Here is a 19,023-nt window from a genome sequence, read left to right as displayed (position 1 = left end):
CCCCTTCCCTGGCGGGTCGCGGAGGGTGGGGGTGCCTACTGGGGTCAGCGGGGGAGCTGGCCCCAGGGAGGGGTTACCTGCCCCTCCCTTCCTTCCCTCCCCATCTCCAGCTGCCTCCCTCTTCCCGCTCCTCCACAACCACCCACACATGCAGGGCCTTGGAGTGGGGGTATGTCACCAGGGTGCAGAGGAGGCTACCCCCCCCCCCTGTCCCCTGTCCCCTTCTGGCTGCCTCTGCCTCAATTTTATCCCACAACTTAGACATTCACATTATTCACACTCTCATTACACATACATATAGGATCTTGGGGGTGGGCACAATCACGGAGTCCAAATCACCATCAGGGTGTATACCTCACCCCTGACGTCGTTGCCCACCTCTCAATTTTAAATACACTTAGTCATTGAGGGCTAGCAGGAGGGACTATGCGCTTACCTGCTGCTCCTTGGCAGGTAGCTCCATGCCCTCCTGGGTTTTAATTGCACCTTAGAACACATATGCATCAACACTACAATGAGCGGGTGGAGGGAGGTTTGGAGTCTTCTCCCACCCCCATTCTCTGCGGCCTGCTGGAGCGGGAGGGCTATTAGGAGGAGTTGGCCGTCCGACTGCGGTCTGGGGTGTGGGGCCTCCCTGCTGCTGCGGAGTCGGGGTGGTCTGCCTCTCCCCACCGCAGGGAAAAGGGTAACACCACCTGGGTCTGGGTGCAATTCCCCCCTCCAGGGGCAAGGGTACCTAGACCCGGTTTGTAGAGTACGCTTGGGGAGTGTGATTGTGTGTACAGCGTCTCTTTATGTCTGTCTCCACGTTGGTTGAGTGTGGAGTGAGTGCATATGAGAGCATGAGGGTGGGAATGGATGTTTGTGTCTGTGTGTGCCTGTATGTCTGTGTCTATATGTCAGGTTGGGTATCAGACGCCACCTCTCTGGGGACACCTCAGGCCCTCCAAGGTTTGGAGGCCTATCTCCACCCACCACCACTTCCCCTGCCGGTGGCGGACTCCCTCAGGTGTCGGTGTGTTGGTGGTTCTTTGTGTCTGGGGGTGGGCGTCCGGGTACACACCGGCTCACTCCTTGGCGGCCGCTTGTCGGGGCCTGGGGCCTGGGGCTCGCTCGGGCCCCTTTGGAGGTGGGGTGCCCCCGGCCTCTCGGCCTGGGGCTCGGTCACTCAGGCACAGCTGGGGGCCGGCGGAGCTCACGGGCGCGTCACTGCAACTCCCCCTGACTTCTGCTCCGCGGCTGCTGGGCGAGCCCTCATCTGGGACTCTCCTCAGCTCTTACTGGAACAGTGGCGCGGCTGCCCCTCTGTTGGTCTTCCATGGTCTCTTGTGTTCTGGGGGCCTCTGGATGTCTGGAGTTTTGATCTCCTCCATACCCACTTCACACCCTGGAGGACGGGGCTGTGGCCCCCCCACACTCCCTAGCAGATCATTACATGGAGAAACCTTTGGAATGCAAGCATGCTGATCCACACAGGTATGCACACATGGGTATTCACAGACGCGGACTAAAGCTTTCTTGGCGGCTGCCTCAAAGCACACTGTGCGCTGTCTATCTTGCGTGCTGCACAATATCGTTTATTATTTAGTAAATATTGATATCTATGACTAGCTAGTTTATTGTGATGGTGCTTTGTTTTCTCTATTATTATGTTGCTCTTTGTTGTTTGCTGTCTCCTCTGTTTGTTTTTTTTTGTTTGTTTGTTTGTTTGTTTTTCTCCATACAGGTGACCCAGGAGTTCTTTTTTTTTTTTTTTTTCTCTCTCTCTTCCCCCCCCCTTCTCACCGTCTCTTCTCCCCTTTGGTTTTCTTTCTTTCTCTCCCCCTCTTTCTCTCATTCATTCCCCCTGTCCTATTTATTAAAAAAAAAAAAAAAAAAAAAAATGACAAAGGATGAACTGAAGCTCTGCCATCACGTAATGTCGCATACTGCTGTTTCTGATGTGATTTAGAAAAAAAAAAAAAAAATATATATATATATATATATATATATATATATATATATATATATATATATATATATATATATATATATATATATATATATATATATATAATGCCGAACTGTGAAAGATGAAGTTGTCTGATGGATCATTAAAATCTATTCAGACGGATCTATTCAGACGGTCACTGTAAAGGAGGATGAAATCCACCCTAGAAACCCTCCAAAGTTTGATAAGATGGAGGACATGGCCATGATGACCCACCTTAATGAGCCATCTGTGTTGTTTAACCTCAAAGAGCGTTATGCATCATGGATGATCTACGTAAGTTTTCACATTGCTGTGTGTGAGAGGAAAGTATCATGCTGATCTGTAAATGTTTAAATGATATTTATTGTCTATGATACAGACCTACTCTGGGTTGTTCTGCGTTGTCGTCAATCCCTACAAGTGGCTTCCTGTATATGATGCTACATGTGTAGCAGCATACAGAGGAAAGAAGAGGATTGAGGCTCCACCCCACATCTTCTCCATCTCTGACAATGCCTATCAGGCCATGCTCACTGGTAAGCTCAATTCTCTATTAAAGCCTTTAAATGCATTTAGGACTTCTACTTAAAGAGATGACCATTAATCATTGCGTGAAAAAAATTGCTTCTTACCACATAGCTACTTATAAGTGATAGGAAATAAATGAATACTAAGATTATTCAAGACATGCTTATATGTTTTTCTTTTAGATCGTGAGAACCAGTCTGTCCTGATTACGTGAGTATAATAAAAACTGTATGCAAAATATATAAAAACGATATAAAGGCATTTTAACAATGTGTCCCCTAAACCCCAGTGGAGAATCCGGTGCGGGAAAGACTGTCAACACCAAACGTGTCATCCAGTACTTTGCAACAATTGCAGCTCTTGGAGCTAAGAAGGCTGAGCCAGCAGCTGGCAAAATACAGGTAGATTCTTTATTCTGCGTCAAAGTCTTTGTGACAGAAAAAGAAAATCAATTTTGGAAGATCAGCTCACATAAACACAATATATTCTTGCAGGGCTCTCTTGAGGATCAGATTGTTGCTGCCAACCCTCTGTTGGAGGCCTACGGTAATGCCAAGACTGTGAGGAATGCCAACTCCTCTCGATTTGTAAGTGATTAAAATGAGTTAATGTAAATGAGCGTTTTACTACTTGCTCTCATGAAAGGCAATATTAATAAAGATCTACCCCTGTAGGGTAAATTCATCAGGATTCACTTTGGCACATCTGGCAAGCTGGCCTCAGCTGATATTGAAACATGTAAGTTTGAACCACAGTGTAAATTACCATTATCTGTGATAGAAATTATTTTACAGCACATAAAGAGATGAGTCACTTAATTTCAGAAGAAGTAATATTGTCTGTTGTGGTGGAACACACGGATGCATGAACAGTGTGGTTACGCTATATATATAAGTTATATACTGTAACCCAGCAGTTATCGTGTGTAAGTATAAGTAGGAACATATTGCAACTTCACGGAACATTTAAAGTATAATAAGGTATACTGTGAAGCACGTTATAAGTAAAGCAACAGAACTGAAAAAAGTTTCAAACACGCCCAATGACAGCCAAGGAAATAAATGCATGTATGATCCATTTTGCAGTTTTGACTGTGATGTCTCATGTCTACAGTGTCAAAATTAATCTGTTGTCCTTAGATCTGCTGGAGAAGTCCCGTGTCACCTTCCAGTTGTCTGCTGAGAGGAGCTACCATATCTTCTATCAGCTGATGACAGGCCACAAGCCTGAGCTTCTGGGTATGCTGACAGGACACCTAAATTTAAATTTTAAAACCATTAAAATCACATTCTAAGCAAAAAACAAGTTAACTTCATTTCTCCTTTCAGAGGCTCTTCTGATCACAACTAACCCTTATGACTATCCAATGATCAGTCAGGGTGAAATCACTGTCAAGAGCATCGATGATGTGGAGGAGTTCATTGCAACAGATGTAAAATCACATTTGACACAGAATCTTATACTTAACCATAAATATCTTCTTTTGTTTTATTTATTGATAGCTGATTTCATTTTTTTCTTACAGACTGCTATTGACATCTTGGGCTTTACTGGTGAAGAGAAGTTAAGCATCTACAAGCTGACTGGTGCTGTGATGCATCATGGCAACATGAAATTCAAGCAGAAGCAGCGTGAAGAGCAGGCTGAACCTGATGGCACCGAGGGTATTGTGAAAAATTTCTATAATGGAGAAATGTTTGAAGTATTTGTATTTATTAGGTATTATAATGATTTGTTTTAATCCAACAGTGGCTGACAAGATTGCGTACCTATTGGGCCTGAACTCGGCTGATATGCTGAAAGCTTTGTGCTACCCAAGAGTCAAGGTTGGCAATGAGATGGTGACCAAAGGTCAGACCGTCCCACAGGTAATTCATAAAAGGGAGACTTGTATAATCATATTATAATTATAAACATTATAGCTGTATTCATATGGTTTTGTATAATTATAAATTCTTGTTTGCCAGGTCAACAATGCTGTCTCGGCTCTGTGCAAATCTATCTATGAGAAAATGTTCTTGTGGATGGTTATCCGTATCAATGAGATGCTGGACACAAAGCAGCCCAGACAGTTCTTCATTGGAGTGCTGGATATCGCTGGGTTTGAGATCTTTGATGTGAGCACTTGAAACATTTCAACACATTTCTTAAACTTTAAAGACTTTATTGCCATGAAGTTAGACATGTTTGTACTATTACAGTTCAACAGCTTGGAGCAACTCTGCATCAACTTCACCAATGAGAAACTGCAACAGTTTTTCAACCATCACATGTTTGTCCTGGAACAAGAGGAGTACAAGAAAGAAGGCATTCAATGGGAGTTCATTGACTTTGGTATGGACTTGGCTGCTTGCATTGAGCTTATTGAGAAGGTAAACAGCTGCTCAGGAAGAAATGTACATGTGGTTGCATATGTTACCTCCCTTGAAATTTTAATATGATTTGTGCCATTTTCTCAGCCAATGGGCATCTTCTCCATCCTTGAAGAGGAGTGCATGTTCCCCAAGGCCTCTGACACAACGTTCAAGAACAAGCTGCACGATCAGCATCTTGGCAAGACCAAAGCATTTGAGAAACCAAAGCCTGGAAAGGGCAAGGCTGAGGCACACTTCTCCCTGGTTCACTATGCTGGTACAGTGGACTACAATATCACTGGCTGGCTGGACAAGAACAAGGACCCACTGAATGACTCAGTTGTGCAGCTCTACCAGAAGTCTTCAAACAAACTGCTGGGCTTCCTGTACGCAGCCCATGCTGGAGCTGAAGGTAAGAAAAAAAAGTGCTCACAAACTCCCATGTCCAGTACAGATAGCTACAATGTGCATACTGCAGGCTAAAATTATACAGTGAAAAATATTTTTTCAATTCCAGTAATGAAATTTACTGTTTATGAAAACAGAGGCTGCTGGTGGTGGTGGCAAGAAGGGTGGCAAGAAGAAGGGTGGTTCCTTCCAGACCGTGTCTGCTCTTTTCAGAGTATGTATAGATTTTTATATATATATATATATATATATATATATATATATATAAAAACACCCAGCACGCCCCTGCGGGCAGTTTATCCTTCAAGCTCGGGTCCTCTACCAGAGGCCTGGGAGCTTGAGGGTCCTGCGCAGTATCTTAGCTGTTCCCAGGACTGCGCTCTTCTGGACAGAGATCTCTGATGTTATTCCCGGGATCTGCTGGAGCCACTCGCCTAGCTTGGGAGTCACCGCACCTAGTGCTCCGATTACCACGGGGACCACCATTACCTTCACCCTCCACATCCTCTCGAGCTCTTCTCTGAGCCCTTGGTATTTCTCCAGCTTCTCGTGTTCTTTCTTCCTGATATTGCTGTCATTGGGAACCGCTACATCGATCACTACGGCCGTCTTCTTCTGTTTGTCTACCACCACTATGTCCGGTTGATTAGCCACCACCATTTTGTCCGTCTGTATCTGGAAGTCCCACAGGATCTTAGCTCGGTCATTCTCCACCACCCTTGGGGGCATCTCCCATTTTGACCTCGGGACTTCCAGGTTATACTCGGCACAGATGTTCCTGTACACTATGCCGGCCACTTGGTTATGGCGTTCCATGTATGCCTTGTCTGCTAGCATCTTGCACCCTGCTGTTATGTGCTAGATTATCTCTGGGGCATCTTTACACAGCCTGCACCTGGGGTCTTGCCTGGTGTGATAGACCCCAGCCTCTATGGATCTTGTACTCAGAGCTTGTTCTTGTGCTGCCATGATTAGTGCCTCTGTGCTGTCTTTCAGTCCAGCTTTGTCCAGCCACTGGTAGGATTTCTGGATATCAGCCACCTCCTCTATCTGCCGGTGGTACATACCGTGCAGGGGCCTATCCTTCCATGATGGTTCCTCGTCTCCCTCCTCTTTCTTGGGTTTCTGCTGCCTGAGGTATTCACTGAGCAATCGGTCAGTTGGGGCCATCTTCCCAATGTATTCTTGGATGTTCGTTGTCTCATCCTGGACTGTGGTGCTGACACTCACCAGTCCCCGGCCCCCTTCCTTCTGCTCCCGCTGAGGCACAGAAACAACTGAGGAATGTCCAAGCGTACAGCCTCAGGGTGCTGGACTTGGGGTGAAACCCTCCATGCATGGTAAGGAGCTTTCTTGTCTTTATGTCAGTGGCTTCTATCTCCTCCTTTGGCCAGCCTATTACCCCAGCAGGGTACCTGATCACGGGCAGGGCGTACTTGTTGATGACCCGGATCTTGTTCTTACCATTCAGCTGACTCCTCAGGACTTGCCTGACCCTCTGCAGGTACTTGGTGGTTGCAGCTTTTCTAGCGGCCTCTTCATTGTTCCCATTCCCCTGCGGGATCCCCAGGTACTTGTAACTGTCCTCTATGTCTGCAATGTTGCCTTCTGGTAGTTCAATCCCCTCAGTTCTGACTACCTTCCCTCTCTTTGTTACCATCCGACTACACTTCTCCAGTCCGAACGACATTCCAATGTCATTGCTGTATAGCCTGGTAGTGTGGATCAGTGAATCGATGTCTCGTTCACTCTTGGCATACAGCTTGATGTCATCCATGTACAGGAGGTGGCTGACAACTGCTCCGTTCCGTAGTCGGTATCCGTAGCCAGTCTTGTTAATGATCTCACTGAGGGGGTTCAGGCCTATGCAGAACAGCAGTGGGGACAGAGCATCTCCTTGGGAGATCCCGCACTTGATGGTGACTTGTGCTATGGGCTTGGAGTTGGCCTCCAGTGTTGTACGCCACATCCCCATTGAGTTCCTGATGAAGGCTCTTAGGGTCCCATTGATCTTGTACAATTCTAGGCATTCCAGTATCCAGCTGTGGGGCATTGAGTCATAGGCCTTCTTGTAATCAATCCAGACAGTGCACAGGTTGGTCAGTCTGGTCTTGCAGTCTCGGCTGACTGTTCTGTCTACCAGTAGCTGGTGTTTTGCACCTCTGGTATTCTTGCCAATTCCTTTCTGTGTCCCGCTCATGTATTGACCCATGTGCCTGTTCATCTTAGCCGATATGATGCGATATGATTTGATTCCGGGTGTCTCTCGTTAACTAGCAGCTGGTTCATTTGTGCTGCCAGACACTCGTGGAGTGCAGTCAGCTTCTTTAGCCAGTAGGCATGAACCATGTCGGGCCCTGGTGCTGTCCAACTCTTCATACTGGAGACCCTTTCTTGGATATCTGCCACTGTGATGGTTACTGGACCCTGTTCAGGGAGGTCGCTGTGGTCTGCCCTCAGATCCACTAGCCACTGAGCATTGCCGTTATGGATTGCATCCTTCTCCCATATGCTCTTCCAGTATTGCTCCGTCTCCAGCCTTGGTGGTGCTGTTCTCTTATTATTATTGTTCCCTTGCCACTGAGAGTACACCTTTGCTGGTTCTGTGGAGAACAGCTGGTTTATTCTCCTGCCTTCTATCTCTCTGGTGTACCTCCTCAACCGGGTGGCCAAGGCTGTGAGTCTTTGCTTGGCAGTTTCCAAGGCCTCAGGTATGGACAGCTTGCTGTATTTCTGCAACTCCGTTAGTTGGCTAACCTCCCTCCGTGCTACTTTGATCTTGCCCTCTAGCCTCCTTCTCCATGGAGGGTACTGCCCCTTGTGGCTGTTCAACTTGTAGCCAAGCATCTCACTGATCACTGCTGCCGTATTGTAGATCAGCTTGTTAGTGTCGGTAATCGTGGTTGTAGGTATTGCCCGTAGTGCTGCATTAACATCATCTAGCAGACCTTCTGAGGGTACTTCACGTAATCTTGGTAACCGGCTACGGGGGATCCAGGTTTCAAGCTTGGCCATGATCCTATTTTTCAGGTCAGTTCCTCTCGCACTCAACGATCCTTCTCCTATCGCACTTGGGGCTATGTACCCAATCTCGGGTGGGGGTGATGATATCTCCCCCCTGACCTGGCGTCCTGACTCCTCCTTGCCGTAGCATTTGTGTTGTACCTCGTCAATCTCTAGCTGTGAGAGCAGTCCCTTCTTTCGAATGTTGATATATATATATATATATATATATATATATATATATATATATATATATATATATATATATATATAGATATATAGATATATATATATATATATATATATATAGATATATATATATATAGATATATAGATAGATATAGATATGTGTGTAAATTAAATGCTCATTTTTAAATAGTATCAACCTATTATCTAATGATGCTGATCTACAGGAGAATCTGGCCAAGCTGATGACCAACTTAAGAAGCACTCATCCTCACTTTGTCCGTTGCCTGATTCCCAATGAGACAAAGACCCCAGGTACCCTACAGTAATATTAACTGTAAAAATGACAGTAAGAATATAGAAAAGATTTGAAACATTATGCATTTCTGACTCTCAGGCCTTATGGAGAACTTCCTGGTCATCCACCAGCTGAGGTGTAACGGTGTACTGGAGGGCATCAGAATCTGCAGAAAGGGTTTCCCCAGCAGAATCCTCTATGGTGACTTCAAGCAGAGGTGACAGCACATTACAATATTGGAAAGGAAAAATGGTTTCATGGTTGTTGTAAAGGACAAACTTGAATATGATGGAAGAAAAATCTAAGTAACAACTGTAATTGTATCTCTCTTGAAGATACAAAGTGTTGAATGCCAGTGTCATCCCTGAGGGACAGTTCATTGACAACAAGAAAGCTTCAGAGAAGCTGCTTGGCTCCATTGATGTGGATCACACACAATACATGTTTGGGCACACAAAGGTACACTTCATTATATTAATAGACATTAACAAAAACTGTCCCTTTGTACTTGTACTTATGTTTTCAATGATTAAATAGGTGTTCTTCAAAGCTGGTCTGCTGGGCACTCTTGAGGAGTTGAGAGATGAGAAACTGGCTGAGCTGGTGACCATGACTCAGGCTCTCTGCAGAGGATACGTCATGAGGAAAGAGTTTGTGAAGATGATGGAGAGGAGGTAACATTATCATAGTAAACTCTATTGTATTCTCTTTTGTATTTCCTTCCTCATATTAAGATCCGACGACACAAAGTAACACTCTCATGTTTGGTTTTTAGAGAATCTATCTACACCATCCAGTACAACATCCGTTCTTTCATGAATGTCAAGAACTGGCCATGGCTGAAAGTATATTTCAAGATCAAGCCTCTTCTGAAGAGTGCTGAGACTGAGAAGGAGTTGCAGAACATGAAGGAGAACTATGATAAGATGAAGACAGACCTGGCTGCTGCTCTGGCTAAGAAGAAGGAACTGGAAGAGAAGATGGTCAGCCTGCTGCAGGAGAAGAATGACCTGCAACTTCAAGTGGCTGCAGTAAGTAGTAGAGAAAAGTATACATTGCACCTATAGTTCATGTATATAAGGTAGATATAAAAAGACCACATGTTTGTCTCTCCCTCTGATTATTTATTTGCTAAAACAAAAGTGTAGTTAAAATTATGATTTTAACTACACTTTTGTCACAAATAATCTAACTTGTGTGTTCAACATGTATTATAGGAAGTTGACAATCTCTCTGATGCTGAAGAAAGGTGTGAGGGGCTCATTAAGAGCAAAATCCAGCTTGAAGCAAAACTCAAAGAGACAAGTGAGAGACTGGAGGATGAAGAGGAAATCAATGCTGAGCTGACTGCTAAGAAGAGGAAGCTGGAGGATGAATGCTCTGAGCTGAAGAAGGACATTGATGACTTGGAGCTCACCTTGGCCAAAGTGGAGAAGGAGAAACATGCCACAGAAAACAAGGTTCAGTTCATTTTGATTGTATACTTAGTTCAATTAAAACATGTAATGTTGTTCTTTGAATATACATGTTAAACGATCAAATAATCAGCAAAATCTCGAACAAAATTAAACTTAATGTATTCACATTGTTTCAGGTGAAAAACCTGACAGAGGAGATGGCATCTCAAGATGAGTCAATTGCCAAGTTGACTAAGGAGAAGAAAGCCTTACAAGAGGCCCATCAGCAAACACTGGATGATCTCCAGGCAGAAGAAGACAAAGTCAACACTCTGACCAAGTCCAAAACAAAGCTGGAACAGCAAGTTGATGATGTAAGAAAACTATAAAAATTACGTTGTTGTTTTTTGTTTTTTATGGAAAGAATTTTAGTGCTGAATCATTGTCATACCAACCACTTGAATCAACTGACATGACTTTATAGCTTGAGGGTTCACTGGAGCAAGAGAAGAAGCTCCGCATGGACCTTGAGAGAGCCAAGAGGAAGCTGGAGGGAGATCTGAAACTGGCCCAGGAATCCATAATGGATCTGGAGAATGACAAGCAGCAGTCTGATGAGAAAATCAAGAAGTAGGGCTTTTTTTGTAAATAATTTTCTTTACACACACTGCATTGCAATAATCATATGGACTATGATCGTAAAACCATACTTCTTCCACACCAAGGAAGGACTTTGAAATCAGCCAACTTCTCAGCAAAATTGAAGATGAACAATCCCTTGGTGCTCAACTTCAGAAGAAGATCAAAGAACTTCAGGTAACACTAACGACCAGTCTTCATAAAGAATATTGTTCATTATAATTCAAAAACCTAGTTTAGTTTAGGTTCTAATCGATAAATCCAAATAATTTCAAACTAGGCTCGTATTGAGGAGCTGGAAGAGGAGATTGAGGCTGAGAGGGCAGCTCGGGCTAAGGTAGAGAAGCAGAGAGCCGACCTCTCCAGGGAGCTTGAAGAGATCAGCGAGAGGCTCGAGGAAGCTGGTGGAGCAACAGCTGCTCAGATTGAGATGAACAAGAAGCGAGAGGCTGAGTTCCAGAAACTGCGTCGTGATCTTGAGGAATCAACTCTGCAGCATGAAGCTACTGCAGCAGCTCTCCGTAAGAAGCAGGCTGACACTGTAGCAGAGCTCGGAGAGCAGATCGACAACCTCCAGCGTGTCAAACAGAAGCTGGAGAAAGAGAAGAGCGAGTACAAGATGGAGATTGATGACCTCTCCAGCAACATGGAGGCTGTTGCTGAAGCAAAGGTGCGGACAGTATTTATAGAAAAAAGACTTTGTTTTTTTCACATTTCAAAACCTTTAAAAGCAGATATTCATAGATGTGATAATGTTATTATTACTAAAACTCCTGTGTATGAATGACTGTTGAAATAAGAAAAGATTAACATAAACATAACATAACATAAGGTAAAATAACATGAGATTTTAAAAATGTAAAAATTTGAATCTCTATAACTGATTGTAATCAGTCTTTAAAATGTTAACCGTTTTGACAGGGCAACTTGGAGAAAATGTGCAGGACTCTTGAGGATCAACTAAGTGAACTCAAAGTCAAAAATGATGAGAATGTTCGTCAGCTGAATGACATTAATGCCCAGAAGGCGAGACTTCAGACAGAGAATGGTAAGTGATGTATAACAAAAAAACAGTCTGTCTCTGGAAATTATTCACATTGAGTTGACATAAAAGTACCATCAATCAGTGGATAAAATCAAACAAACTACCGGTAGGCTTAATTTATGTGTCTTAATTTCAGGTGAGTTCAGTCGCCAGCTTGAGGAGAAAGAAGCTCTCATTTCTCAGCTCACAAGGGGCAAGCAGGCCTTCACTCAGCAGATTGAGGAACTGAAGAGACACGTTGAGGAGGAAGTGAAGGTCTGAAATATTTTCTCTCTTCTTTTATATCATAGCGCTTACTAATTTAAACACATAAGTTTTAAATCAGGTTGACTGTCCTCTAATTTGGTTCCTAGTTGTTACCATTTAAATATCTCATCCTCTCAGCATTAGACTTTAAAATTGATTTTAATTAAAATTGTCCATCTGACATTGATTGTGTTCAAAAGGCCAAGAACGCCCTGGCTCATGCTGTTCAGTCAGCACGTCATGACTGTGATCTGCTCAGAGAGCAGTTTGAGGAGGAGCAGGAGGCCAAGGCTGAGCTGCAGCGAGGAATGTCCAAGGCCAACAGTGAGGTGGCTCAGTGGCGATCCAAATATGAGACTGATGCCATCCAGCGAACTGAGGAGCTGGAGGAGGCCAAGTAAGTCACCATACTTTCATTGTTTAAATTAGTTTTCAGACTTAAAACCAACCAATTCAGCCTTAATAAAAACAAAATTATTTAAACGATAGGAAAAAGCTTGCCCAGCGCCTGCAGGAGGCTGAGGAATCCATTGAGGCTGTGAACTCCAAGTGTGCCTCACTGGAGAAGACCAAGCAGAGGCTGCAGGGTGAGGTGGAGGACCTCATGATTGATGTGGAGAGAGCTAATTCTCGAGCACGAGGAGGCCAAGATCCTTCGTGTTCAGCTTGAGCTAAACCAGGTAAAAGGTGAGATTGACAGGAAGCTGTCAGAGAAGGACGAGGAGATGGAGCAGATCAAGAGGAACAGCCAGAGGGTGTCATGAACCGAAGTTCCGCACACAAGCTGGACCCAGGAGCAGAACACACACACACAGCGGTACGAGAGAACAAAAAATAAACTTTATTATAACTGAGGGTGTCCCGGGAGTGTAGAAGGGAAAAAAACGCACGGAACCAGAAAAACCGAGGGACCGGGAGGTGAATCGCGCAGGAACGCCGAGAGCGGGACTGTGGGAGGGATGATAGCGGGGCCGAGGGAACCGGAGGGAGGGGTGAGGGTCCGTGGGGAGAAGCTTCAGAAAGGTCGAGGCGGCTGGGGCTGATTTTGATCCAAATTCCGGACAGGCAGGTGGACAGGCTGGTAGCTCAAACACGCCGAGCTGCGATCGCTGAAGGACGACTACGGACTGGCGTGGAGCAGCAGGCTGGGCAGGATTAAATAGTCCACCTGGTGATCGCCCGGGATGGGATGCAGGTGTGGAGTTAGCAGCCACGCCCACGGGAGTGGGCATCCCATCAGCACCTCGGACGCCGGGCCGCGGACCATGACAGAGGGTGATTGACTCCATGCAGAGCACTCTGGATGCTGAGGTCAGGAGCAGGAATGATGCCCTGAGAGTCAAGAAGAAGATGGAGGGAGACCTGAATGAGATGGAGATTCAGCTGAGCCATGCCAACAGACAGGCTGCTGAGGCCCAGAAACAACTGAGGAATGTCCAAGGACAGCTCAAGGTGAGTTGGTAGATTGTGTGTATGTTTGTGTTTTAATTAACCTCCAAGCAAACAATGATAATATCTTTTGTTTGTTTGTCATCAGGATGCTCAGCTGCACCTGGATGATGCAGTCAGAGGACAGGAAGACATGAAGGAGCAGGTCGCCATGGTGGAGCGCAGAAATGGTCTGATGGTGGCTGAGATTGAGGAGCTGAGAGCCGCTCTGGAGCAGACAGAGAGAGGACGCAAAGTGGCTGAGCAGGAGTTGGTTGATGCTAGCGAGCGTGTTGGACTGCTTCACTCTCAGGTTGTTATTCATTACATTACAAGACTTTGAGATATAAGAGAGTGAGAATCACATCATTAAAACTGTTCTCTTTCATTCAGAACACCAGTCTTTTGAACACCAAGAAGAAGCTGGAGGCTGACCTTGTCCAGGTTCAGGGTGAGGTGGATGATGCCGTTCAGGAAGCAAGAAATGCTGAGGAGAAGGCCAAAAAGGCTATCACTGATGGAAGTTAGTACTTTACAAGCCTTCTTTTCTTTTCAAAATTCTTGTTCATGCTTGATCAATAATTCCAATACCACCCATATTTTAGGCTGCCATGATGGCTGAGGAGCTGAAGAAGGAGCAGGACACCAGTGCTCACCTGGAGAGGATGAAGAAGAACCTGGAGGTCACAGTCAAGGACCTGCAGCACCGTCTGGATGAGGCAGAGAGCCTCGCCATGAAGGGTGGCAAGAAGCAGCTCCAGAAACTGGAGTCCAGGGTATGTTGTTCTCGAACTATTATTCAAATATTTAAAAAGAAAAAACACTTTGATTCCATCACATGATCTCCACCCATTTTCTTCTCTGTACTCTTAATATTTATTAAAAGCTGATTATTTATAATGGCATTAAAGGTCCGTGAACTGGAAGCTGAAGTTGAAGCTGAGCAGAGACGTGGAGCTGATGCTGTTAAAGGAGTCCGCAAATATGAGAGGAGAGTGAAGGAGCTCACCTACCAGGTGATTACACATTTACCTAGAAATTCATAATTTCCTAAATTGTTTCTTCTCCAGTTCTAAATAACAGTTTGCTATATATACAGACTGAGGAGGACAAGAAGAATTTGGTCAGACTTCAGGATCTGGTGGACAAGCTACAGCTCAAAGTCAAGGCTTACAAGAGACAGGCTGAGGAGGCTGTGAGTGAAATGTTCTGTGACCTTAAATATTGAAAGATGATTAATTATGTAAATATAGCTCTCATGAATGATCAGATATTTCTTTAACAATCCAACATACTTTAATACTGAACAGGAAGAACAGGCCAACACCCACATGTCCAGACTGAGAAAGGTCCAACATGAGATGGAGGAAGCTCAGGAGCGTGCTGACATTGCTGAATCTCAGGTCAACAAACTGAGAGCCAAGAGCCGTGATGCTGGAAAGGTAATTCATCTAATCCCATTTTAAATTAGTTGTCTTTAGATAGATTATCTTTTATATTATATTATTATTATTAATTTTGTATACACTGATAGAATTTAGTTTGTCCTTCTGCAATCTCATGTGGGATAACCTGTAAAATGTTAATATGTGTTGAATAATTGGATTTTTTTTTTATGATTTTTTTTCTAGGGTGAAAGTGCTGAGTAAGAGACATCTATTTGGAACCTTTTGTCAGCGTTCATAAAATATGAAACAGCTGCTAAATTGTCTGTTTGCAATGTATTAATTCAATAAACTCTTTCCTGTGACTTCATTACATTTAATCAGTATAATTTTTTTTACAAAATTCACATTGGAAAATATAATATTCAACAGAAGAATCATCATTTATACTTACAGGACATTTAGCAAATGAGGACAGCACCTCTGCTTAACATTCATCCTAGCTTTCAGTATCAGTGCTAGCAAGGTTAGCTTTACTAAAGAAACCATATCTTACATAACCTAAGATTATTTAAACATAAATGCTCTATAATAAGCAAAATGTCCATTTAGAATGACAATTAATTCCCACTGTCATATCATTTAAACAAATAAGATAATAATTCGATATTAAAGAAATACTTTCAGTATCATATACAGGGAGTGCAGAATTATTAGGCAAATGAGTATTTTGTCCACTTCATCCTCTTCATGCATGTTGTCTTACTCCAAGCTGTATAGGCTCGAAAGCCTACTACCAATTAAGCATATTAGGTGATGTGCATCTCTGTAATGAGAAGGGGTGTGGTCTAATGACATCAACACCCTATATCAGGTGTGCATAATTATTAGGCAACGTCCTTTCCTTTGGCAAAATGGGTCAAAAGAAGGACTTGACAGGCTCAGAAAAGTCAAAAATAGTGAGATATCTTGAAGAGGGATGCAGCAGTCTCAAAATTGCAAAACCTCTGAAGCATGATCACCGAACAATCAAGCGTTTCATTCAAAATAGTCAACAGGGTCGCAAGAAGCATGTGGAAAAACCAAGGCGCAAAATAACTGCCCATGAACTGAGAAAAGTCAAGCGTGCAGCTGCCAAGATGCCACTTGCCACCAGTTTGGCCATATTTCAGAGCTGCAACATCACTGGAGTGCCCAAAAGCACAAGGTGTGCAATACTCAGAGACATGGCCAAGGTAAGAAAGGCTGAAAGACGACCACCACTGAACAAGACACACAAGCTGAAACGTCAAGACTGGGCCAAGAAATATCTCAAGACTGGTTTTTCTAAAGTTTTATGGACTGATGAAATGAGAGTGAGTCTTGATGGGCCAGATGGATGGGCCCGTGGCTGGATTGGTAAAGGGCAGAGAGCTCCAGTCCGACTCAGACGCCAGCAAGGTGGAGGTGGAGTACTGGTTTGGGCTGGTATCATCAAAGATGAGCTTGTGGGGCCTTTTCGGGTTGAGGATGGAGTCAAGCTCAACTTCCAGTCCTACTGCCAGTTTCTGGAAGACACCTTCTTCAAGCAGTGGTACAGGAAGAAGTCTGCATCCTTCAAGAAAAACATGATTTTCATGCAGGACAATGCTCCATCACACGCGTCCAAGTACTCCACAGCGTGGCTGGCAAGAAAGGGTATAAAAGAAGAAAAACTAATGACATGCCCACCTTGTTCACCTGATCTGAACCCCATTTGAACCTGTGGTCCATCATCAAATGTGAGATTTACAAGGAGGGAAAACAGTACACCTCTCTGAACAGTGTCTGGGAGGCTGTGGTTGCTGCTGCACGCAATGTTGATGGTGAACAGATCAAAATACTGACAGAATCCATGGATGGCAGGCTTTTGAGTGTCCTTGCAAAGATAGGTGGCTATATTGGTCGCTGATTTGTTTTTGTTTTGTTTTTGAATGTCAGAAATGTATATTTGTGAATGTGGAGATGTTATATTGGTTTCACTGGTAAAAATAAATAATTGAAATGGGTATATATTTGTTTTTTGACACCTTGTCAAGTTAGACCAAAGTCTATAGTTATATTCAATAAAAATGCTAATGAAGATTGGATGCAACTAACATGCATTTTTAATATTACTCTAGGTTATTACAGTGGAGAAAGAGAAAGAACAGCATATTTTATTGAAACACACAGTTTTACAACAAACCAAATCCATAAACTTTAATAAAGTGTTTGGAGATTAAACTTCACTTCAGCAACATAACAGAATAGTGTCCCAGCAATGGTGGGATGTACAACAGGATTGCTCCCCATAATGATAAAATGGGCAGCATTGGATTTTGTAAATAAGAATGTCTCAAAGGCATAATTATAGAAAAGCACTGACATTTAAACTACAGGGAATAGAGGTTACTTTTGAGGTCGCTTGCTTGCCTTGTTCCCATTTACACTTGCCTGTAGTATAAAACTGCAGTGCTTCACTTGTTGCTGTATCCTTAGCTATATGGTGTGATCTTTTTCTAGCGTGCCAACCTGCTGATCTGAAAATGCCTGTCTCTTACCTTGCACTCAACAACAGCTTTCATTAAATTATGTCTAACATTTACAGAGGTTTCTCACATGACATGACACACACTTTACTCAATCACACATTTATCTAAAATTTATTTATTTATTTTAAAAAGGTTCATAAATTATTTCTTCTCTAGCCACTTTGTGAGGTTGTTGCTTAACTAGGTGAAATTATCAAAGAAGATTCTGTACCAAAAACCTCCCAGTTATTGCACTGGTTGCTAGCAGATTTCCACAGTTAGCTGTACTTCTTCAGATAAAAATGCTTTGAATACTTCCTAACTACTGGCCCAGCAGTAGAAATACTAGAAAGAGTGATGGAAACTGGAAATGGAGAAGGTTTGCCTTCAAAGTAAAAGCTGCACCTCAGCCAAAATTTTTCATAAAGTGCCACTATAACTCTGAAGCCAACTGCCTCCATTTCTAGTTTATGTTACACTTTTGGCAGGTTCAGTACAACTCGGAGAGTAGACAGTGTTTTTGGATACATCCATCACTTCGATTCAAATTGCTACAGCAGAAATATGCTAGTGGCCAAAGCAAACACAAGGTTTTTGCCAACTGGTTGGGGAATAGACCAACTACTTAAGTGACAGGTGGTTACCACTAGCCTCTAGGGCTGTATGACCAAGGTATTATTCACTCAATCCTACACTTTCACCATAATTGTTATATATCTAAAATGGCATACAGGTTAACGTTACGTGGGGAGTGGTTGCATGTCTCCAAAATACCAATAGTCATTCTCATACAGGTCATTACTTGTCCTCAGACCTTTTATTTTGGCAGAGTACTTGATGACAATAACCTCCTATTTATGTCACTCTTCGCTTTTTCTCCATAGAGTTTAAGGCTTTGTGAATGTTGAAGGTATCAGAGACACCTAATGTCTGGATTTGCAAATACAGAAATTTTCTAAAGAAAAAAAAATGGAATATAGTCAAAAGTAAATTGTGAGCATAGAGGCAAATGAGTAGCCATTTATACTGTGTTTCCTAAGGAAGCTTAAGTGGCTAGATCTTTCTAGAGAAATGTCACTGTGTCTCTCCAGAAGTGCAGGCCAAAGTGACTCATCTGTGCTCATTAAAACAGTACTACAGTAACAGTATCGTAGAATTTCAAAAATTCAGTAAGGTTAAACACTTGCTACTGTACACCTAGCAAGACACTAAAACATTAGACTGCATTGTCTGTAATGTGTTCCTCTAAAATACCACAGCTAAAAGAAGCAGAGGAAATAAGTAATTTCCCTGTTTTGGTTGTTTTGTTGTCTTTGTGTCTACTCTGCATTTTTCTTGCTATTCTAGCAAACTCTTGGATCACAGTGAACATGCACAATATGTTATTTTACTCAACATTTTACAATGAACTTATCTTACTTTTAAACATGTGCTTTTTTAGGAAAATACATTTGGAAATTAAACAGACTATTTAAGATGACAAATCTCTTACAGGTTAGGACATGGTCTTAACAACATATCTGAATATTGTCCTATAATATATCCTTCACTTATGCAAAAGACAAGTCACAGCTTCTTCTCTTTGCTGGATTTATTTTTGACC

General features: G+C 43.2%; 1 protein-coding gene across 1 annotated transcript; it reads left to right on the top strand.

Annotated features, from left to right (window-relative positions):
- The first annotated feature begins 2,090 nt into the window (after positions 1 to 2,090).
- On the top strand, positions 2,091 to 15,259 carry LOC101468597 (myosin heavy chain, fast skeletal muscle-like). Its single transcript, XM_076882798.1, has 36 exons — positions 2,091 to 2,266; positions 2,352 to 2,508; positions 2,683 to 2,710; positions 2,790 to 2,901; positions 2,995 to 3,087; positions 3,175 to 3,238; positions 3,640 to 3,738; positions 3,829 to 3,932; positions 4,026 to 4,164; positions 4,250 to 4,368; positions 4,468 to 4,617; positions 4,702 to 4,872; positions 4,960 to 5,266; positions 5,400 to 5,476; positions 8,679 to 8,766; positions 8,849 to 8,966; positions 9,085 to 9,208; positions 9,287 to 9,423; positions 9,525 to 9,780; positions 9,967 to 10,209; positions 10,344 to 10,520; positions 10,631 to 10,776; positions 10,872 to 10,962; positions 11,066 to 11,455; positions 11,707 to 11,833; positions 11,967 to 12,085; positions 12,277 to 12,473; positions 12,566 to 12,740; positions 13,349 to 13,528; positions 13,614 to 13,817; positions 13,898 to 14,023; positions 14,110 to 14,280; positions 14,416 to 14,520; positions 14,604 to 14,699; positions 14,815 to 14,946; positions 15,136 to 15,259. Exons 1-36 carry the CDS (start codon positions 2,180 to 2,182, stop codon positions 15,151 to 15,153), a joined length of 5,127 nt encoding a protein of 1,708 aa, XP_076738913.1. The 5' UTR covers positions 2,091 to 2,179; the 3' UTR covers positions 15,154 to 15,259.
- Positions 15,260 to 19,023: the final 3,764 nt, after the last annotated feature.

This window comes from Maylandia zebra, linkage group LG4 (genome assembly GCF_041146795.1).
Source record: "Maylandia zebra isolate NMK-2024a linkage group LG4, Mzebra_GT3a, whole genome shotgun sequence".
Classification (NCBI taxonomy): Eukaryota; Metazoa; Chordata; class Actinopteri; order Cichliformes; family Cichlidae; genus Maylandia; species Maylandia zebra.
The sequence above is the reverse complement of the archived record's forward strand: the minus strand, read 5'-3'. Positions and strand labels throughout refer to the sequence as shown.

Excerpts from the sequence above, each read along its gene's own strand:
- LOC101468597 (XM_076882798.1), top strand. The coding sequence starts at position 2,180 with ATGGAGGACATGGCCATGATGACCCACCTTAATGAGCCATCTGTGTTG. Across the intron at positions 4,369-4,467 it reads AAGGTCAGACCGTCCCACAG|GTCAACAATGCTGTCTCGGC; the intron begins GTAATTCATAAA and ends CTTGTTTGCCAG. Across the intron at positions 8,967-9,084 it reads TATGGTGACTTCAAGCAGAG|ATACAAAGTGTTGAATGCCA; the intron begins GTGACAGCACAT and ends TCTCTCTTGAAG.